At 41.4% G+C, this 21,192-nt stretch overlaps 1 protein-coding gene across 1 annotated transcript in view; it reads left to right on the top strand.

Moving 5' to 3' along the window:
• Window positions 1-20,724, top strand: part of GIPC2 (GIPC PDZ domain containing family member 2) — a 611,603-nt gene extending 590,879 nt beyond the window's left edge. Inside the window, exon 6 of the mRNA XM_069232224.1 lies at window positions 19,190-20,724. Coding sequence (XP_069088325.1) covers window positions 19,190-19,338 — 149 coding nt within the window. The 3' untranslated portion in view covers window positions 19,339-20,724. The remainder of the gene's footprint in view (window positions 1-19,189) is intronic.
• Window positions 20,725-21,192: the final 468 nt, after the last annotated feature.

The following is a 21,192-nucleotide window of genomic DNA, read 5'->3' as shown; positions in this document are numbered from 1 at the left end:
TTTTCAAGAATGTCAGGATCCCAAGATTTACTTTTAATAGGGGGAAGATATAAGAAAACATTAGACCACTAAAAACAAGGCCTGATGCTAATGGATCATTTATTACACCCTGCCTGAGGGTTTGCTGCCCAAAACTAGATTGTCAAACAAGAGAATTAACTAGAGAATGATTGATGGAAGCTGAATGTGGAGAAGTGGCAAACGGAGTGATGATATATGTCCAAATACATTTTTTGTGCTTGTACCAATTTTATTTTTGAAAACGTCAGGTATAGTATTACATTTATCTTCAGACAGAGTGGGGTCCAGCTGTTTTGGTAGTTCTCTCAGTTGTTGATGACTGAAAAGATGGCTACTACTACAATTAGGGCATTAAAATGTTGTGGGAATAAAAGGAACTCGTAGCTATTTTATTACCTTTGTATGACTATAATTTATCTTAGGTCAGTCGGTTTTTAAAGTTGTTTTATAATTCTGGCACCAACTGTGACCTGCTGCACGTACTTGATGATTAATGGCAACTAAAACCTGAGAGAACAGCTGCAATATGAGTGAGGAAATATTTGCTCTAAAGTTGCAGGTAATTGAGCATCATAGGAGTGTAGAAGCTTTTGAGGATGAGGAACCAATGCATCCACAGAAAAATTCTTCCAGTTGTGAAATTCAGCTAATTTAGGACCAGGTGCTATCTCAAGTTGTTTTTAGAGCTAAATGACTGACATAATTTTCATATCAGGGAACAGAAGATGGAATATATGATTGGCACTATAAGGTGGTGGAGCAGATAATGCCCAAGGCATGTTTTAGTCACTGAGAAGGAAGAGGAGGACTCGAACAGAGTTCAAATAAAGAAGATACCCCCTTGGAAACAGCTGCCAGTTCTATGTCTTGTGTATCAAAGTATTCAAAATGACCAAAACTAGAGAATGGGCAGCTTCAAAACAGACAAGGGAAAGAGCTACATCCAAAAGATCAAGAGCCTCTGCCTCATCCCCACTGAGGGTGTTGATACACCAGTATGTAATTTTTAAATAATTGTTCACTAGAAAATTCAGACATTTCTGTCTTTCACCTAAATGATATGCAAACAACAGTATGCAGTTTGGTGGAATAATATTGATAGTATCTATAATTTCCTAACTAAATCAACATTCTGTGAGGCATACAATGTCAACATTGTGATCTATCACTTAGGGCCGGATTACAAATTTGGCAGATGGGATACTCCGTCACAAATGTGACGGATATCCCGCCTGCCATTTTACAAGTTCCATAGGGTATAATGGAACTAGTTCCATAGGGTATAATGGAACTTGTAATATGGCATCTGGGATACTCCATCACAAACCGTCATGTATGTGACGGAGCATCCCATCCGCCAAGGTAGTAATTAGGGCCTATGTCTTTAATAGCTATGCAGCTTTTCTCCACTGATTGTCTAGTAATAGATCTGATAGAAAATTATTTTGATATCAATCGAAGAAGAATATGGAAATAGGGTAGGCATTTTATTAATTTGTGCATTGGAGACTCTCAAGACCTCAGCTACCCCTGCATCCAGATCATAGAAAGAGGAGAACAAAAATCAGGAGAGTTTTGTAGCTTACAACACCAAATCCAAGCAGTATGTCTGGGTACTGGTTGCAGTCTGTTATGGCTTTAATTAAATACCTGCCTCAAGCGTTAGTCATGGATCCTGTCTTGCAACACTAATAGGCCAAAGAAAAGTCTGCTGCCAGTGGATTACTTCAGGTATTGGAAAAATGGCAGTTGCACTGATCAGGTCAGTAAGTCGCTTGCTGATCACAAGAAAGATGATACACAACACAAGCAAACATTTGAAGTTTCAAAGATTAAACTGCAATATACTGCTTTAGAAGCACAATTGCTCTAACATCATTGATGGGGTAATTTCCAGCATGCTGATGCCACTCACAAGGAGTGCGGGTCACAGAGACGCACAGAACCCCAGGTACAGTACCTTTGGTAGAGGAGGAGACAAGTCAGTGCATGGAGTGTGGGAGATGAGGCGTCGCTGGATCCGGTGTGGTGTCAGTTCCTTATTGCAGAGCAGGGAAGGTGATGCAGCGTCGGTTCCTGGCGATCTGGCAGGGTTGATGAATCTGGGGGGTCAAGATGCGATGGGTGACTGCAGGCGCCACAGCGAAGTTGGGTGACACCGATGCCGGTGACACGGCTCTTCGGGACTCATGGAGTCGCAGAACTTCAGCCAAGCTGGGGTGGCGTTAAGCCTGCGGTGTCGGTTGGGGTCGTCGCACTCCAGCAGGGGACCATGTCTTCAGGCTGCAGGCTGGCATGGGGTCATGCAGCGGCACCTGCTCTGGAGTCATCGGGAGTCAGGGAGCCTGGATCTTTTTGTTTTCTCACCAGGGCCCAGGAATTGGATTGGCACCACTTGGCAAGTCAGGGTCCTCAGCAGGAATACCCAGGTGGTGGCAGGTGAAGTCTTTGATGTCCCTGAGACTTCCTAACAGGCGGCAATATTAGTCCAAGCCCTTGGAGAAACTTCACAAGCAGGATTTAAGAAAGCAAAGTCCAGTTCTTTCCCTTGTAAGGCAGAAGCAGCAGCAGCCCAGCACAGCAGAGCAACAGGCAGAGTGACAGGTCCTCCTGAAGCATCAATCTCTACTCCTTTGCAGAGGTTCTTCTTGATCTAGAAGTAATCTGAAAATCTGGGGTTTTGGGTCCACTACTTATACTCATTTCTGTGTTTGAAGTAGACAAACTTTAAAGAAAAGTCTCTGCCTTGCCCAGGACTGGCCCCACACACACACACGGGGTTTGGAGACTGCATTGTGTGAGGACAGGCACAGCCCTTTCAGGTATAAGTGCCAGCTCCTCCCTCCTAACCCAGGAGACTCAACAGGATATGCAGGACACTCCACAGCTCCCTTTGTGTCACTGTCTAGAGGGAATTTACAGCTCAGCTGTCAGGCTGGCCCAGACATGGATTCCACAGGCAGGCAGAGGCACAGAATGGTTAAGCAAGAAATTGCCCACTTTCTAAAGGTGGCATTTTCAAACAGACTCTAAAAAATGTGAGTCCAGAAACCCCAAACTCCAAATCTCTATCTGCTCCCAATGGGAAACTGCCTTAAGAGACATTTAAAGGCAGTCCCCATGTTATCCTATGGGAGAGATAAGCTTTTCAATAGTGAAAAACGAATTTGGCAGTATTTCACTATCAAGACATGTAAAACACAGCAATACATGTCATAACTTTTAAATACACTGCACCCTGCCAATGGGGCTACCTAGGGCCTATCTTAGGGGTGACTTACATGTAGTAAAAGAGAAGGTTTGGGACTGGCAGGCGGGTACAATTGCCAGGTCGAATTGGCAGTGCAAAGCTGCACACACAGACACTACAGTGGTAAGTCTGAGATGTTTACAGGGCTACTCATGTGGGTGGCACAATCAGTGCTGCAGGCCCACTAGTAGCATTTCATTGACAGGCCCTGGGCACCCATAGTGCACTTTACTAGGGACGTACCAGTAAATCAAATGTGCCAATCATGGAAAACCAATTCTCAATACCTTTTAGAAAGAGAGCACTTGCACTTTAACACTAGTTAGCAATGGAAAGTGCCCAGAGTATCAAAACCAGAGAAAAACGAATTACAGCACAGGATCCAAAAACAGGAGGTCAGAAGCAAAAAGTACAGGGGAACAACACCAAGAGCTGCCAGGTCTAACAGTACTAATGATGCTTTGTATTATTTTGGCTAATAAATAACAATAGCAACCCAAATGTTCATGTAAACCTGGGTGTATATATAGCTTGAAAAACAAAACAGTCATGTGAAACTCATTTGCTAACAATATATAATGAAGTAGGAAATCCCACTGTTGAATTAATCAAAAATATCTATATCCAAACAGTTAATAATCCGTCAAACATGCATAAATGATACATAATGCAACCAGTACCAAAACGGTATCATGCAGTCGAAGAATCACTTTTATTATTGTAAGTTAGGACCATAGACCGAAAAAAGACATTAGTGGCAAAAGCTGCAAAAAAGTGAAAAACGTGCACCCCAAGTGAGAAAAACACCACATCATAAAAAAGCGATTAATATTGTTTCACTCTAATTGGTGCATTGATACATATTCAAAGACCGCCACACTTAGTATTTCAAACCAATGCATCCATAGGGATATTCCCCTTGTGGGCAGGGTCTGTCTTATAAACTGTCGATGACATTTCGACCTTTAACCAAGATACCAGGGTCTCAACAGAATATGGAATAACCTGGGCAATGGTTGCCTTAAGGTAGGGCTGAAAATGGCAATCTTGAAGAAATTATTCTATTTTTAAGAAGGCCTCTGTGACGACCCTTGAAGAGGGATCAGATAATACTTTTTGCTCTGACCGCTAGGACGCGCTCATCCAGGCACGCTCAGCATTCCTCACTGAAGATTACGCTGCCTTGCTTCATCAAAACTTCAAACTGCATCCCATAATTAGGGGCCTTTTGTGAATACCCCATCCAAGTGTTCCTTGGGTAATTGAAACAAGTATTATTTGATATGGGTCTTAATATTTGAAACATTTCATTAAATCATGCTATGGGTAACCCTTATCTATTAAGTACTTGCCCACTCTTTATAAGTGAATTTAATGTTCACTTTGGCAATCTCTGTGACCCAAAAGCTGCTCATGTAAATGATGTTCCTGAAATCTGTTTTTTATTCATTTAGTCCATATGCCAACCCATGAGGCTGGTCATATTCTAGACCTCATAATAAGCCAGTCTGATTTTATTTCAATAAGGAACTGCTCGTCTTTAGGTAAGTCAAGCCATTATTGGATTGTATTCAAGCTTATAATTAACAAGAAAGTTAAAGCCAGTCAGCATTCTTCTTTTTATTCCACAGATTGGAGGAAAATAAGCCCCCATGATGTAGATCCTACAATCGAAGCTTCTGTTGCTGACGCAAATACGAAACTTCTTCTAAAACAACATATGCTGTTTTTGTTTTCATATTACCCACATTGTTAACAATGTTGGTTGGCTGACAGAAAAAACAATCTAAATTGTCTGACAAATCATCACCTTTTGTCAATTAAGTTTTACCTTCTCTCAAAAAGAAAGCTCAACAAGCAAAATTAATTTAGGGGCATATTTAGGAGCCCTTAGCACCAGAGTGTAATTTTTGTGACGCTCCGGTGACGCAATGCCCTGTGCCGTATTTACAAGGTGGCATTAAACCACTTTTTGTGGCTTAAGGCCACCTTGTAAATACGGCCCCTTCACACGCAGCCCTTTGCATGGAAGAGGTGTGCAATGGGTGTTGCTGTGGGTGGGCCACAACAACACTGATTGTATTTTAATGCTGTCTCAGATTTACGTGTTTTCGTAAACCTGAGGCAGCGCCAAAATCTAACGCCAGCCCAGGGGTGGCATTAGCAAGGTGAAACTAGGAGGAATACTTTTATTCCTTCTTGTTTTTTGCTTTTTCTATGTGTGCTGCATTCTGCAGCACACATAGAAAGAGCAAAATGCCAGACATGATTGTTTTGTGCGGGAAGGTGTCCCTTTCTGCACATAAACAATCATCTCATAATGATCCTTTTGCACTTCTGTGTGTGCTGCATTTTGCCATTAGTGATTGTTTATATGCAGGATGGGACACCTTCCCACACATAAACAATCAAACCCTTCAACGCAGGCATCCTTGCACGATGATGCAAGGATGCCTGCGTTGGCGGTAAGCAGCTCAATTTAGCGCCAGTGCAAGGGACAACACAGGGGAGAGCTGTTTTCAATTAAATATGGTGCATCCCTGTGTTGTGAAAATGACAGAGCGTGGCGCTGCCAATTTTGGCACAGCATCGCGCTCCATCATTTTCCATTAAATATGGGCCTTAGTATTGCTCATGCTGCACCAAAATTAAGGGATTTTACAATTCTACACACCATTGTCTTAAAACTGCGCTTGGAGGCCACAAGCCTGTACTCAGGCAGAAACGGTATGGCACTGAATTCTCAAGAGGACATTTTCACGATTATTAATGAATTATCTTGTAGCTGTAGCAAGACCCGCTTTTTTTTCTTTTAATTCCCATCAGTTTTGTGATGCTATGGTAAATGTCCTTATTTTCAAAATAACAAAACGCATCAGAGTATCTAATGGGCAAGAATTTGAAGCTTGTAGGTTCTCTGGGCCCCCTATAGCTGTGCTTACTAATCTGTAGTCTCATTTTTAGACCTTGGATCAGACTACACTTTTGTCAATGCTGTTTCAGTATTGATCAGGTACACCTGCATATCCTACACTAGTTACATTTTTAACAGTGCTTAAAGAATTTTTAACTCTTTTTGTGCTGGAAGACATAAATTCATTCCTGCTGGGAGGCACGGAGCTAGACCAACTTAAAATAGGGATGGTAACCCCTTCAATGTGATAGTGGAGCTTGAACCTTCCATCCTAAGCTTCTTGAGCCCTGCATTACCAAACCAGCATGCACATTTTGTTAGGTAATGATATCCTAGAAGGTCTTCAAGTGGGCTTTCATCCTGGCAGTAGTATGGAAATGACAATGTTGCCAGTGCCCAGTGCTGTCCACTTTGCGGCTAAAGTCAACAGTGTCATTGCTCTGATTTATTTGATCTGTCAATAGCTCTTAGTTTTTATGATCACAATGAACTTAGAAAGGCTAGAATTGAGGGTAAAGCATTCTAATGATTTCCTTGTTTTGAGACAGGAAGTTGTACTAAGATCGTCCGCATCATAGAACCATATAATTTCACCTGGAGTTCCCCAGTGCTCTGCCTTTTCACTTTAACATTTTAACCTCAATGTGAGACTGCTAGTTGAATCCTTATGCTCTTTCAGTTTCAATTCACACGCCTGTGCAGATGACACACAATGCATTTTCAGACTGCATAAGCATATAAATGACTTATGACCATAGTGTTAATTAGCAGCTCAAACTTGGGTGAGTGCGTATTGATGTGAGAGACGAACCCAAATAATTTACTTAACACCAGTAATTTACACTCCCTGATTTTTACCTCAGGCAGATCAGCTCCACAGTTCATGCTGATCTAGTGGCAAGAGACACTACCCTCTGTAACATTACACATACTAAATAGCAGAGTAGAAATCAACTAGAAACTGGGACCACTCAATAACTGAGTTCTAGATCAAAAATAAATTTAAAATGTTTGTTACAGAATTCTTAATATAAGTGATACAGAAACAAGCGTCAATAGACACGAAGGCTGAGATATAGAACACAGTGTCAACCTCATAAAGAGCACTGACAGCATTCTAAGGGTGAATAGAAAGTCTCTGATAAGCTGGACAGCCTTTTGGGAGGAAATGAGATTTCACCTCTGTACCCACAAAACTAAAGGTTTTTATACTCATTTTATATGTAAACAGTTAGCCAAATTGCTGATTCAGCATTACATGGTCATGATTGACTCACAATGGGCAAATCAAAAGCAAAGTTGTGATAGTTAAAAGCTCTAGGCATCATTTAGTTTCTTAAGGCAAAAGAAAACTTCAGTTTCCCTCCTCAGCAAATGCACTTTGGAGAAGTAGAATACAAACTGAAACATTCTCAAAGAAAGACTCATACAGCTATGTTCTTCTGTAGGCCTGCATCGGAACTTCCACTGGAAGTCCTTCAATATGATACATAAAGAACAATTTGGAAAGTTTCATTCCCAATACTTGCCTTCTAAGGACAGCTGACATTTACGTCATAGCATTCTGTGCTCCAAGAAACCACAAGGAGAGAATAATAGCAGTGAGTCAATGGTTGGGAGAGGGAAATGAGCAGAAGCAAGATGAGCAGAACACTATCTTAATAAAATGGTGTTTCTCACTGTTGGACCTGACTGTCTTTACAGGGTCACCCCAAACTTTTTTGCCGTTTAACCTCCACTTTTTGCTAGAAATCTGTTTGTTGACCTTAACACTTTGTGCACTTTACCACTGCAGTGTACTTGTTAGTCCTTTCTAGAGTGGTATGCCATATCCTCAGGGCCTCTAAATAAATTGCTGTCAGTGGGCATGCAGCACTTATTGTGCACCCACCTAAATAGCACATCAAAACATGTCCCAGGCCCCCTGCTGTGTGCAGTGTTCAAGGCCATGTCGACTTAGCATTTAAAACCCCTTGCAAAGCCCTAAACACACCTTTTATTATATAAATGTGACCCCAAAGGTGGGTCGAGGCAGCCTTAGTACTGAGTGCTGTGTAAATAAAAGGTTGGACATGTACCTGTATGTTTTGCATGTTCTGGTAGTGAAAAACTCCTAAATTTGTGTTCTGCTACTGTGAGGTCTACCACTCCCTGAGGATAAAACTAGGGATTCATTACTACATGTACAATGTCTAGTTTGGTACCCATAAAGTTGCAATGATAAACCCTCCTTAATGGTAAAGTCAGATTTTTCATTACAATTTTAAAATGCCCCTTTTAAAAAGTTTGCATTTTCATTCCCTTAGCCCTTGTGCCTGTAACCTGTCCTGAGTTACATGACTGGGTGTAGCCGACAGTTAGGCTTTGTGAAATCCTCCCAGACATTCACACATTAGAGGGGTTAGGTTTCCCTCCATAGACCATCTGCTGGCTGGCTGGATGGGGGCTGGTGCTGAGCACATCCCTACTTGCACCTGAATAGCCTGTGCCCTGCCTTCACACAAAGGGCCTAATGACCCTGTACTGTCACTGCAGACAACTTGGAGCCAGAAGTGACACCAAGGGCTGGTTTGCTGGACTCCTACTTAGAGTCATAAGGACATAAAAGACTCCCACCATCTTCATCACACACCTAGACCAAGCTTCACTTAGTCATGAATGCCCAAGAGGTTTCCCACCAGTCCTGTACCCTTGGTTGTGGTGCTAAAGATGCCCAGATGTTCAATTTCCAAAACTGAGGACTTGGATAAAATTTGGCCAAAAAGTACTCTGAAAAACAGGAAGAGACCGGGACCAACCTGCTTGCCTATCTGCCTGAGGTGCATCACCATCAAATTTACTTTGCGGCTTCTCCAGCTATGTTCTCCACAGCAACAAATCTGTTTTAGAGGCCCTTCTCCAAAGGCACATGCGACCTCATGGAATTGTCTGTGGCTACAGCCCTCTGCTTCATCCCAATGGACTTGTTGGACTTCCATTTCAGTGACTAAGCCCGAACATAGAAATCTTCATTGCCACTTTGACCCAAGGCCATTCTATGATGAAACTCCTTCCCCAGACACCTTCTGCATCCTTGTGCCACTGAACTTCACCTTCTGAGACATTTTTCCTCAAGGATTTTTCTAAGTCAGAAAACAACCAAACCCAATCCACTTCTTGTATCTGAACCACGGTCCATCGCTGTAGGCCTTAACTCTCATCTTTGACCCAGTCTTGTGTGGTTGGCACTTTGATCTTTTAGGCTCTAGATTTCACAAAAACTTTAAAAATAAATAACTCCAATTCTACTGATTGTATTTTTTGTTGTTCTGGTGTCAAATATTGTAATAAAATGTACTCTGATTTTCTAAATTGGTTTGGGATTTTTATTGTGTTGTGTTTTCACTTTATTACTGTTTGTGTTCTGCATGAATACCTTTACACATTGCTTCTAAGCCTGACTGACTTTTGTACCAAACTACTCAGGGATTAGCACAGGTTAATTTTGTGACTTTTTGTTGTTCACACTGCTAGGGATTGTGGCTGTTGCTTGACTATAGCTCACACCCCAGTAAATCAACAACCCAATTTCTCATATGCACAAAAGTGTAGCATAACTATGCTACATTAAAAATCACACTTCTCAACAATATAATTAGGTTGTTTCAAGTGCAACACCATTAGCTCATCAGATGCTGCCCTATGCATCAATCAAAATTATTAATTTGCACAAATATTTTGTCACTCAAAATTGCACATTATAAAAAGTTCTACACTAGCTCAAACTCAATGTAGACTGTACAGATGTTACTCAGTTACTGTTTTGATTCTCTCAGGCTATGGCAAACCAATGTTAGTATCTGTCCTTCTCCAATGAAGGCAATCAAAAGCCTTGAGTGAAAATACAAAGGGGGTCAATATGACCCCGGCGGTCGGTGTTAATGTGGCGGTAGTACCGCCAACGGACTGGCAGTACATACATTATATATAACCACTAAGGGTGTGGGGTAGTAGGGGTTGAGGGTGGAACTGGGTCCGTGTTCCCTCAGTAGGCGGTATCAATTGGGTCGCCTTGAGATACGAGACGGAGAAAGCATGGGTGAGAAGTGTCCCAGGGACGGAAAGCTGTGTTGTCCTACGGGGGTATGGGGTACATACATTATGACATTGATGGGATGGCTGAAGCCAATGCGCCAATGTACCACACCGACCGCCATGGAGGTAGCAGCCGCTGGGCCGGAAATGACACTCTCCAACCCGGTGGCCACTACTGTCCCGCTGGCAGCATTGTGACCCTGCCTACCGCTATGGTTTTCGTGGCATTCGTAACGCCACGGAAACCATGGAAGTAGGCCCTACCGGTGACAGAGAATCCCTTCCCTATCACTGGTAGGAGACCCACCCACCCCCCAACACACCCCAGACAGCACCCACCCACCACCCCCCTCCATCCACACCCCACGTCCTACCCTCCCCCCAAAACATGCACACTCACAGGCACACACCACGCATTCACACACTCACTCACACAGGCACACATGCATTCATACACACATTCGTCTATTCATTCACGCACACATCCGTACACACATTCAAACTGACACGCAGACACGCATTCACATTTCCATTCATTCGTGCATTCTCAGGCATGCACACACACACGCAAACAACACTACTCACTCATTCACATTCATGCACACATTCACACATTCAAGCACACACCCCAACACACCCACACAACACCCCCCACCTGCCTCCCCTGCATCCAGGGGAGGCACCCGACTTACCTGCATCCAGGGGGTCTTCTGGCAGGGGACGGGACGGGGCGCTGCTACCGCCTGCAGTGCCCGCCAGCAGAACACCGCCAGGCCGTATTATTTGTCTAAATACGTCTGGTGGCGGTCTACTGGTGTGGCATTGCTGGTGGTAGCAGCGCCCCCTTAACACCATCCGCTGGCATGGCCACAACTGTATTTCCGCCCTTCTTGTGATGGAAATCTGGCTGTGGTCATATTATGGCGGATGGATGTTAGCCACCGCAAAGGACTTTTAGCGGTTGTCGCCACGGCGGTAGGCGGCACTTACCGCCAATACTATAATGTGGGCCCTAGTATGCTCCAGATTGATGTCCTGATAGCTGAAATGTGCCATCCTGCATTCTTCATGTGAAAAGGCTCCATCCGATGCTCCCTTTCTTTACTGCAGAAAGTAGATGGCTGTCTGTGACCATTCTTTTTGGTTTCTGTCTTGGTTACTGCTAAAGCCTGTAACTTAGCATCAAAAGATCAATTATTGGACACCTCCAGGCAATCCAAACCCAAGCAGCTCGGATTGTTACAAATGCATTCAAATAATTTACTCTGCCTGCATTCAAAAATCTCTACCCTTGCTCAATATTCATAACCATATTTCCATTAAAGAGCTTTGCCTCATTCACATATTTGAATATGACAAGGTTTTTCAGTTACTGACTACAGTACGGTTAGATCTTGTTAGTCTACTAAGCTTCAACTTTTGAATGCCCCAAGATTTTGCAGAACTCGTTGAGGTGGCACTCTCTCTCTAGAATATTTTGCCTGCTAACCTGAAAAGGATTCACAACCATTTACATTCTAGGAAGACAATAATTAAAATGTAACTTTTTTCACAACTGTTAGCATTGGTGGAACTGCCTATTTTTTTTTAATCAATTATAGAGGCCAGAGACCGTTGTGCTGTTAGTGTACCCTTTTAATTTTCCTATGACATAACATGACAGCACAGAACACGACCATGGACTTGGACACCAACATAGAAATGACCTTAGACATGACATGCCCATGGACCTGAACATGGACATGGCATTGTATTAACTGATGGGGTTTTTAAAGTGCCGAATTACCCAAAAGAGTGTCCTTCAGCACTAATATCAGAAAGAGAAAGAGTTTGAAAAGCAAGAAGAGAACCAAGAAAAAGACAGACTGTAATGACTATTAAATCAAATGTGTTTTTATTTTTTTCTAGAAAACCTAGAGAGGGAGAGAGGTCATTCCAGGGACTTGGTCCCAAGTGAGAGAAGGAACAACCTCCAACTCGGGACCTGTGGATCTTTAGAACTGAAAAGTGTTTTTAGAGGAAGATAACAAGCATCGACCAGGAATGTAGTTCTTAAGTTTATGGCATTGATAGATGGACCCATACCATAGGAGGCCCAATGAACGAATCAAATGGCCTTAAAGGTAATACATATTTTCCGCGGAAGCCGATGGAGCTCAGTTAGCAAGGAAGATGTAGACACACTAGAATATTGAATAAGCAGATGTGCAGCACCCTTCTGCACTACCTGAAGTTGCTGAATAGATTAGTGAGGAGTCCCAAATAAAGTGAGTTCCTCATAAAATAATATAACCGAATACCACAACTTAACATCCAGAATAGCCATATATTATGCCATGATGTTTCCAAGATGATGAAATAGGTCAGTGTGAGTGAACAAGAATGCCTATCTCTGAACACATACAAGTAGTTAAAGTGAAGAGAAACACGATGGGTTTGGTGAGAGTATGCAAAATAGATCATTCAAAGACAGGTTGTTCTGCTGGTTTTACATGTTGCCAGGCAGTGTAATGAGGATGTAGGATGTATTTTCCAGATGATCCTAAAAACAAATGGGCAAGTGTATCAGCTACCTGGAAGAAAGCCTATCTTCTGAGAATGGAAGTAATCTCAATATTGGGCTTTCAATTTTCCTGGGTATTATGCCTTTAGGGTGCATGTGTAATGTGCTTTTGCTCAGCTGTAGTCTATAATGTTGAGTGACAGCTGACTCAAAGCTTGTTTCGATACAGTTGGGGAAGTGGGAGATGACAAACAGTTAGCATATTCTAGCTAGGACACCTGGGAGTACTATGTTGTTAGGTGATGGGATAGCTACATGAGCTGAATCATCTACATTAACAAGTGTTCCACTTTATGACATCTACAAGTCATTTCACTTGTATTGGCGTTGTTGCTTCAGTGGATTTTGAATAGGTGGATCAACATATATTGACACTTGTCCTGCATAGTCCGTTACCCTTTGTATGAAGGCGTCCTTATAATAATTGGATCATTCCTGGTTTGCAATAGAACATGTTGATGAAATAGGATTTTAGAAGTGCTAATTTACTGCAGATAGTATTCTCTGTTAATGAGGCAGCCTGTCTTTAGTTTCTCTCCTAACGTCTATCTGAGAGGTTCTCCACAAGTTCTGCTCTAAAACGAAGTCTTTTTAAAGTTTTACAACCTGAAATCTGCTATCTTTCTCCAGTGGTTAATCTGTGAAAAAACTAAGTCGCAGGTCTCAAGGTATTGCAAGGCACACGAAATGCAGCTTGTGCAATCTGCCAGCACTGCCCCCATTTGGATTATTCCATGTCGCTAAAGCTGTTAGAACAGACTGTACAGGCTATGTTTATTTTGATGTACATATATATTGAAATTGTAAAAAATCTCTGGATTATCAGGAGTAAGTGCCAGTGTAGAGAAATCAGTGCTGGCGCCGAGCACCAGAAAATACTAACACAAATTAAACTCTGTCTTTCTGTCTACTGAGGAGACAAGCAGCACTTAAGCTGGTCCAGCAATACGTAAATTGATTCTCCTTTAGGGATTTCTTACTTTAAATATTTTATCCCGAGTTTTTGGCTAAATGTAACAGCAGCAATGTATATTTCAACAGCACAAAAGAGCTCTGTGGTGATGCAAGTTCTGTTGAGTTTAGTAGTTTAAAACGATTTTACAATGTTAGTCGGTCATTGATTTTCCATTATTCATTGATTTGACGTAAATCCTGCCCTAAATGATTAATAAAGTGGTGTGGCCAATAATAGATCTTGATGGTGTAATGATGCTCCATCTCCTTCAGTAGATTTCATTTGCTAATATGAATTGTCGAACTGTTTTTTGTGAAAACATGAAATGCATTTCTAGAACACATAAATCGGACTTCAAATTTCAGTTTGCCCGTCTTTCAAATAATCTTTTAATAAGTTCCCTTTGATTTATCATGAAAGTAAAAATCGCAAATCTGTAAGGGCAAAATTGATAAAAGGTGTCAACGAGGCAAAGGTAACAAACTGCTGTGTAAATGTAGGGTCATTTCACAGAAGATGGTGCCTGGCTACCTTTTTACACTATTAAGAGAGTTGACGGTGAGTGCCAGTGGAAAGCCTTCTAATAGGAAGAAAAAGCGACGCAACAGTTACTAAAGGCATTATAATGAGACGCCGCGTTCGCACAAATCCCATTTAATTAATGTATGTACTCCAAAATGACAAAAAGCTTGCCTTCCCTGGTCTCCATCACAACTACTGCGGGCAATTTGCACTAGTAAATCTGCTCCCTTAATTAGTAAAACTACAGGGGCTGGTAAATCCATAAGGCAGCATTTTCAAACGATAATGAGATTTCCCCTCATGGATGGCGAGTTGCTGTATTTTTCTTGCACCGTGGGCCACTTTCTGTGGGCATATGCTGCTAACGTTTACTGGGTGAAATATACCTGCACAAATCATAGAGTGTGTCATATTCCATTGCATCTCGGAATCTTGATTTGGATGGAAACCTCTTTTTCCACAGAAATTCCTAGATTCCAGTAATGAGAGCTCGTGTGTGTGATAATGAAACAGCCAAATACTAATAGAGCTGATCATTCGCATCGCTAACCTCCTCTTTTGGGGGTAGTTTGATTGGTTTTACATTGCCCCTGCAGGCCTGCAGACAAAAGCTCATAAATGTTTGAAGGAAATAGCACAGCAGTGCTAATAGTCTGGGTCAGCGCTGCTATGTAAGCCAAGCTCAGTGAATGAGAGAGAAAAAGGAATGAAGCAAACAAAGAAAACACAGAGAGGGCCGAGAGGGCAGAAACCAGTGTTGAAGAGAGAAAGTTGACAGAGAAAAAAAGCGTGTGAAAAGAAACAATTGTAATTTTTAGAAACTGGACAACAGGAAAAGTAGAAGGATAAAGGGTGAAAGTAATGAAAGGAACGAAGGAAATATGGAAGGAAAGATAAAAGTGAAAGAAATGGCGCATGAAAGAAAAAAGAAAAGGAGAGAGTCTAGAATGGATGGTTCAAAGTATGAAATGATGGACAGAAGGGTGAAAGGATCAGTTGGTGAAAGGATGGAGGAAAGGGTTGAAGGAGGAGTGGATAGGAGGGCGCAAAGATAGACAGAAGAGTAAAATTATGAATGATTGGAAGAGGTAAAGGATGGGTAGATCTATGTGTGAAGGGACTAGTCATTGGATAGATGGATAAATCGATGGAAAAATGTAAAAGTGGAAAGGAAAAAAGGTGATTCATGCATAAAAGGATTGACAAATATATGAACAGATGGATTAGTGGAATCTCAATGGATGGTTAAAATAATAAAAGGATGGGTGGGAGGATGAAACAATAAAGGGATGATGAATGGGTGGAAGTTTGGTAAGATGGATGGACACATGAGTAAATAAGGGGGAACCAGGGTGAAGGGAACAATAATAGGAAGGGTTGGACTTACTTTCTTTGCTCACTCCGTGTCATCAGAGGTTTAGTTAAAAGTGGGGGAATATTCTTTTTTTCTGGCTATTCCCTTGCAGCTGATTTCCGATTAGATACATACAATGGGGAGCCAAGAACCTGAGTGCCCCTGCGATTTATGCCATAGAGAGAAATGTGTGGGAGTAATCATATGTTCAAAAGAGGAAATCCCAGGCCTTAAAGTAGACCTCTTGAGTTCAAAACAGTAATGTGACTCTTCCTTCATTTGAAGGGAAGAAGAATGTTTAGTAGGCTTCTCGTTTAGGACATGGATTTACTTTGAATAAAAATTAACCATCTATGGAGATCTCCGAAACTCTTCTTCTCGAAAGTCTAATTCTCAAAAAGCATAGAAGAATTCCATAAACCCTTGTAGGAACACTTTGTAGATCCAGATTTTTTTTCCAAAGAAATCCAGACTAACACCTAATGTGGAAAGTTAGAAAAAAGATTAAAACTACCTGCTACCTCTTCCAGATTCAACCTTGAATGTCCCAGTGGTGGAAACATTACACCTAAATGCTGATGAAAACTTCACAGTTGTATATGGTTATTTGCCCATTACTTTTGTTGTTAAGTTCATATCATGTGCATTGTAAGAAACTGGATTATTATTTGGTATAGGTGACTGCCATCTGCAAGGAATAAAAACATTTCTTATCAGGGTGAATACTCAGTCGCTAAATTAACCTGAACTCAACTCACTTGTAGCTGTGGCGCAGAGCAGGCAGGCTTATTTAGGGCAAAGTATGAAGTATTTATGGAGTGCCAAAACACTAATAAAGTAAAAACATTAAATAATCAAAATCCAGAAGAATACAGTCACATTTAAAAAACAAAATGATACAAAAACAAAAACAATTCAATAAGAGGACCTGAAATTATGAATGTAAAAATTTTAGGTGAATTTTTTTCCAAAAGTGCATACTACCAATGCTAGTCGATGGCTGGAGTACAGCAGGCCTTGCGTACAATTTGAGGCTGATCATAATGAGGAGGTGATCAGATAACCCAAGTGGATTGGTCTTCGTGAAAGCCTGGCAACAGAGAAGTTCAAAAACGTTTGTAAGTCTCACTTTAGAAAGGAACTTTGTTACTTTCATGGAGAAAAATGTTGCCATTTCTTTCAAGATCTGAAACAGAATGGGAATGTGTCACTTTTTGAGCTGAAAAATCCTGCCTCACAGGAAACCGCTGAAACTATCACCGTCGCTTTGGAACCAAAAGCCAGGTACCTGAAGCCCATTGATCCTGCTGGCACGCTGGAATTTTGGGGTTTTCTGAACAGAAATATTCTAAGTCCCAATGCAGAATGGGACTCTGCCAGTTTTTTGGAGGTGTAGCAATCTCTGCATGGGACGAAGCAGGAATCAATCTGATGCTGTGGAACTGCTGGTCAGATACTTTTTCATGCAGTCCCACTGAAGCTCTGGAGGAAATGCTCTTGCAAGTTTCCACACTTTCCTCCAGTGCCCAAACAACCACAAGAGTACACTTCATTGGCCCCCAGAAACTCAGTGGAAGGCACATAGAGAGTCACAGTATGTCAGGCAGATCAACAGAAAGATTCAATCCAGGAGACGTATGTCTTGGGGAGTCTCCCATCTAAATGCTTGTGGTAATTTAGTCTAGGATGCCAGGCTTGGTAATAGGAAGGACAGTGACTTGTTTTTGGACCTACAGCACTTTTTTTTTGCTGATTGCTCATAGAAGTGCTGACCATAGTGAAAAAGGTGCCATTTTTTTTAGAGGTGATAGCTGCATGTAGCTACTGTGGCAGTCAAATGAGTAGTGTGTTGCGGAACACACACAGATGCTGCAGTATGTTAACAAATGTAAAAAAATATGCTGAAGATGAAATATTTGGATTCCCGTGGTTTCGGCGGCTAGTCACAAGCTATGGAGGATCTTGAATCTTAGCTCTGAGCGCATGTTTACACTCCAACAACAACGATACAGCTCTGATGAAACTGGAGAGGATATTCCATGTGTAGAGTGTTGTAAGATGTGCTGTGTAAATGTTTTTGCAAACTTATTGTGGAGAACAGGTTATTGTAGTACGCAAGATATGAACCTTGAGGTGCACAAGATAGGTGGGATGCAATCAGGAGGTCTAGCTTGGCTGGTCATAGAGAACAAGATGAGATCTGGCATTGGAAAGGGTGAAACATTGAACACTAGCATTAGCCAGTGGCGTAACATAAGCCCCCACAGTCCCTGCATTGCGGGGTGGTGGGTGAGCTGCAGGGGGGGCCCTCAGCAAAAGTGGTAGGTGGTGGACTAGGGATGTGGCCCCTCCATGTACTTTACTGGAGGAAGCTTGGGATTTGTTATGTCACTGGCATTAGCATGGTTTACTGTGAGCTGGCAGTTATAAGAGAGATTGAGTCCATAGTTTGCTTACATTATGCAGCTAGATTTTGGCAACTATCCCAATGACAAGAATTGAACATTCTAATTATTTGAAAGAGGTAAATGTAACCGTAGGTTTCTGACCAGTTGTAAGGTGATAGGATTTTGTGTGGAATTCAACAGGTATGCATAGGGTTATTGGTACAGAGGACGCTAGATAGTAGATGTGACTGGTCTTTAAGAAGTTTTATATATGTTGGGGATAGACATCCAGTTCTGGGTGGCTACACCACATGCAGAGGTCTTTGTTTAGAGGTAAAGGGAGATGTGATGCATAAAAAGCACCAGGTTCTGTACCTTAAGGAATGTTGACGGTGAGGCGATAGCAGGGAAAGTGATGAGCAACAAGAGACACTTAAAAGTGTTTGTAAAAATAAAATAGCTACCATACAGGTAATGCATAGCGAGGTGAGAGCTTCTGATATGGAGGCCTGGTGACTGATGGACACTAGGGATAGGTCAAGGAGGATAAACATAAAGAAAGAGTGATAGTGGTGGGCATAGCTGATGGAGACAGTCCTGGTGAGGGCAGTCTCTCTTGAGTGGAATTAACGAAATCCAGATTCCAAGGGAATAATTATTTTATGGGTGGAGAGATACCTGGTGAGCGGATTGAATGCAGGCCACCCGCAGGTTTTGACAAAGAAAGAACGGTGGGGTAATGGACTGCAGTTGAATGTAGAAGAAGGATTGGCAGTTTTTTTAGGATTTTTTTCTCTGATAAACATTTACACAGATTTAAAGGATTCTGGATTTGAGCTCGACGTGAGAGAGTGGTTGAAGAGGAAGGCGAGACAGTTGCTGCTGTTGTAGTGCAATACTGTGTTGGACTTGTTAACACAGTAATGGAATTCTAAAAGTCTGAAGAGGAGACTCATTGGGCAATTAAATCTAAAATATTCATTCACTCAGTTGCACTTAACAGAGGGCCTGAGGCGGGGAGTTCATACTGGAAATACATGAAATTCAGAGCCATTTTCTTTACACACAGCATTTTAAAGCCATTTGAGGATGTGAGAATATAAACGATGTTCTTTCTTGCTCAACGTGTGTTTTGTTGGACTGTTTCAGCTGCAACAATGGTAGAAGCCGGGAGAGACAAGAAAAACCCAGATGAGTTTGCAGTGGCTCTGGATGAAGCTCTTGGAGACTTCGCATTCCCAGACGAGTTTGTCTTTGATGTCTGGGGAGCAATAGGTGATGCCAAGAAAGGAAGATGAAAACTCCCCTACTTTGAATTAATGCGTGACACACTGTAACGTTCTAGTTGTTTAAAAAATAAGGAATCATTATTGTAAGTATCTGGCAATGCGATTTATGGTGGGGTACACAAGTTAAAAAATTCCCCATTAAAATGTGACTTCTGTAATGCGGTGAATTCTTGCTAAATCATCAAAGTTAAGTGTATTCAAACCTACGTTTCCAAAAACGCTATATCCCCTTAATGGTCTTATCACTAAAATCATATTTTTCGAATGATACTCCATGCAACATGTGCATACAATCTTTGTTCAGTTTTCAGTTTATAAAAATGCTATAAAAGGAAAAGTAATTTCTGCACACATTGTATTTATTTTATTCTTTGATAAAATGTTCCCATAGCATGTTTTTTACAAGTACAATCGTTTTCTTCTGTGATCCGGTTACAGGAACAGTACTATTTTATATTTCTGGTTTCTGTTGCCAGCATGTAGCTCTACTTTTTGGGCCCGATGTTGCTGATGCTAGTGCAATTGTTATGTCGTTAAAAAAACAGGCCCACAAAATAGTCACTGTCATGCAGCAAAGACTCCAATTCTTTGACCCCTACGTCTATTCGTCCAAGAACCCCATACAGGCACCCTCTTGTGAACAGAGCCACCATCTTCAGTTGTAAGGCGGCAGGGGTACTGGGCTAGTACTTTCTGATATGGCGCCGTCATTTGCCTTGTGCTCATTTCAAGCACTAGCCAATACAACACATACCTTTCCAAGCTTCTCTGCTTGAGTTATTGGTAGCGCCGGCAGACAATTTTAGTTTAGTTACAATAATTATGATCGGAATGTTAAATAACTACATGCCAGTGTTATTCTGGCCACCTATCATATCCTACGGAGCATTGAGGATTCAATTATGAGCGACAGAAAGAGAGAAAAAAGAAAGAACGAGCACAAGAAATTGAAAGAGGCATTTCTTAGTTCAAGCTATACTTTGTAAGCATCAGGAGTATTTTTATTTTTTTCTCCATCACATCATCCCACACTTCACAAGTAAACTTTATAGCACGTTTAATAATAGATGTATGAACAATGTTTAAATTTCGAAATGTGAATACCTTCATTTTAGTAAACTTTGAGCAACGTACCTGTGTGTATTTCATTTACATTTTTGCAAAACGTTGACAATGCTTTATTCTGTTCCTTGTGATCCTTTTACATCTATTCAAATAGTCATACAGTTTCTATGTAAATGACTCCATTACAATTGTTATCTACTGACTCTAACAAAATTGTTATTTGCTTTATTTTAAATAGAATCAAACACAATTGTAAATTACACCTGTAAATCTATATTGTATAATGCATAATATACTACATTCATATGAATGTATGAACAACAAAATGAAGTAACAATAATTAAAATGTATTTTTTTATTCATTCATGTGTTATCCTATTTTTTTTAATGTGTGTGTATACATATTCCTAATAGAACATCATTTGGAAATGCTAACATTATAGGCAAGCTCTATATTTTATGAAACATCACAACAGAATTTATTTAAAGTTGCTTTTCCAAAAATGTTGCACACCCCTCCTAGTCCGCTCACCTCTTTTGATTTGCACATGGGCCTGCACATACTTTGTCCCTGATTTATTCAAAAGTGGCGCAGCGCGGTGCTGTGCCAAAAATTGCAGCGCCACGCCGCACCACTTTTGAAACACAGGGATGTGCTGTATTTAGAGGAATACAGTGCACCCCTGTATTTCCCCCTGTGCCGGCTTCAATTATGCTGTCAGCGCCAATGCATGCATCCTTGCACCATTCTGCTATCTATAATGGCAATTTGGCACATCGATGTGTACTGCAAGATGC

Source organism: Pleurodeles waltl, chromosome 4_2 (genome assembly GCF_031143425.1).
Source record: "Pleurodeles waltl isolate 20211129_DDA chromosome 4_2, aPleWal1.hap1.20221129, whole genome shotgun sequence".
Taxonomy (NCBI): Eukaryota; Metazoa; Chordata; class Amphibia; order Caudata; family Salamandridae; genus Pleurodeles; species Pleurodeles waltl.
This window is presented reverse-complemented; position numbering and strand designations above follow the sequence as displayed.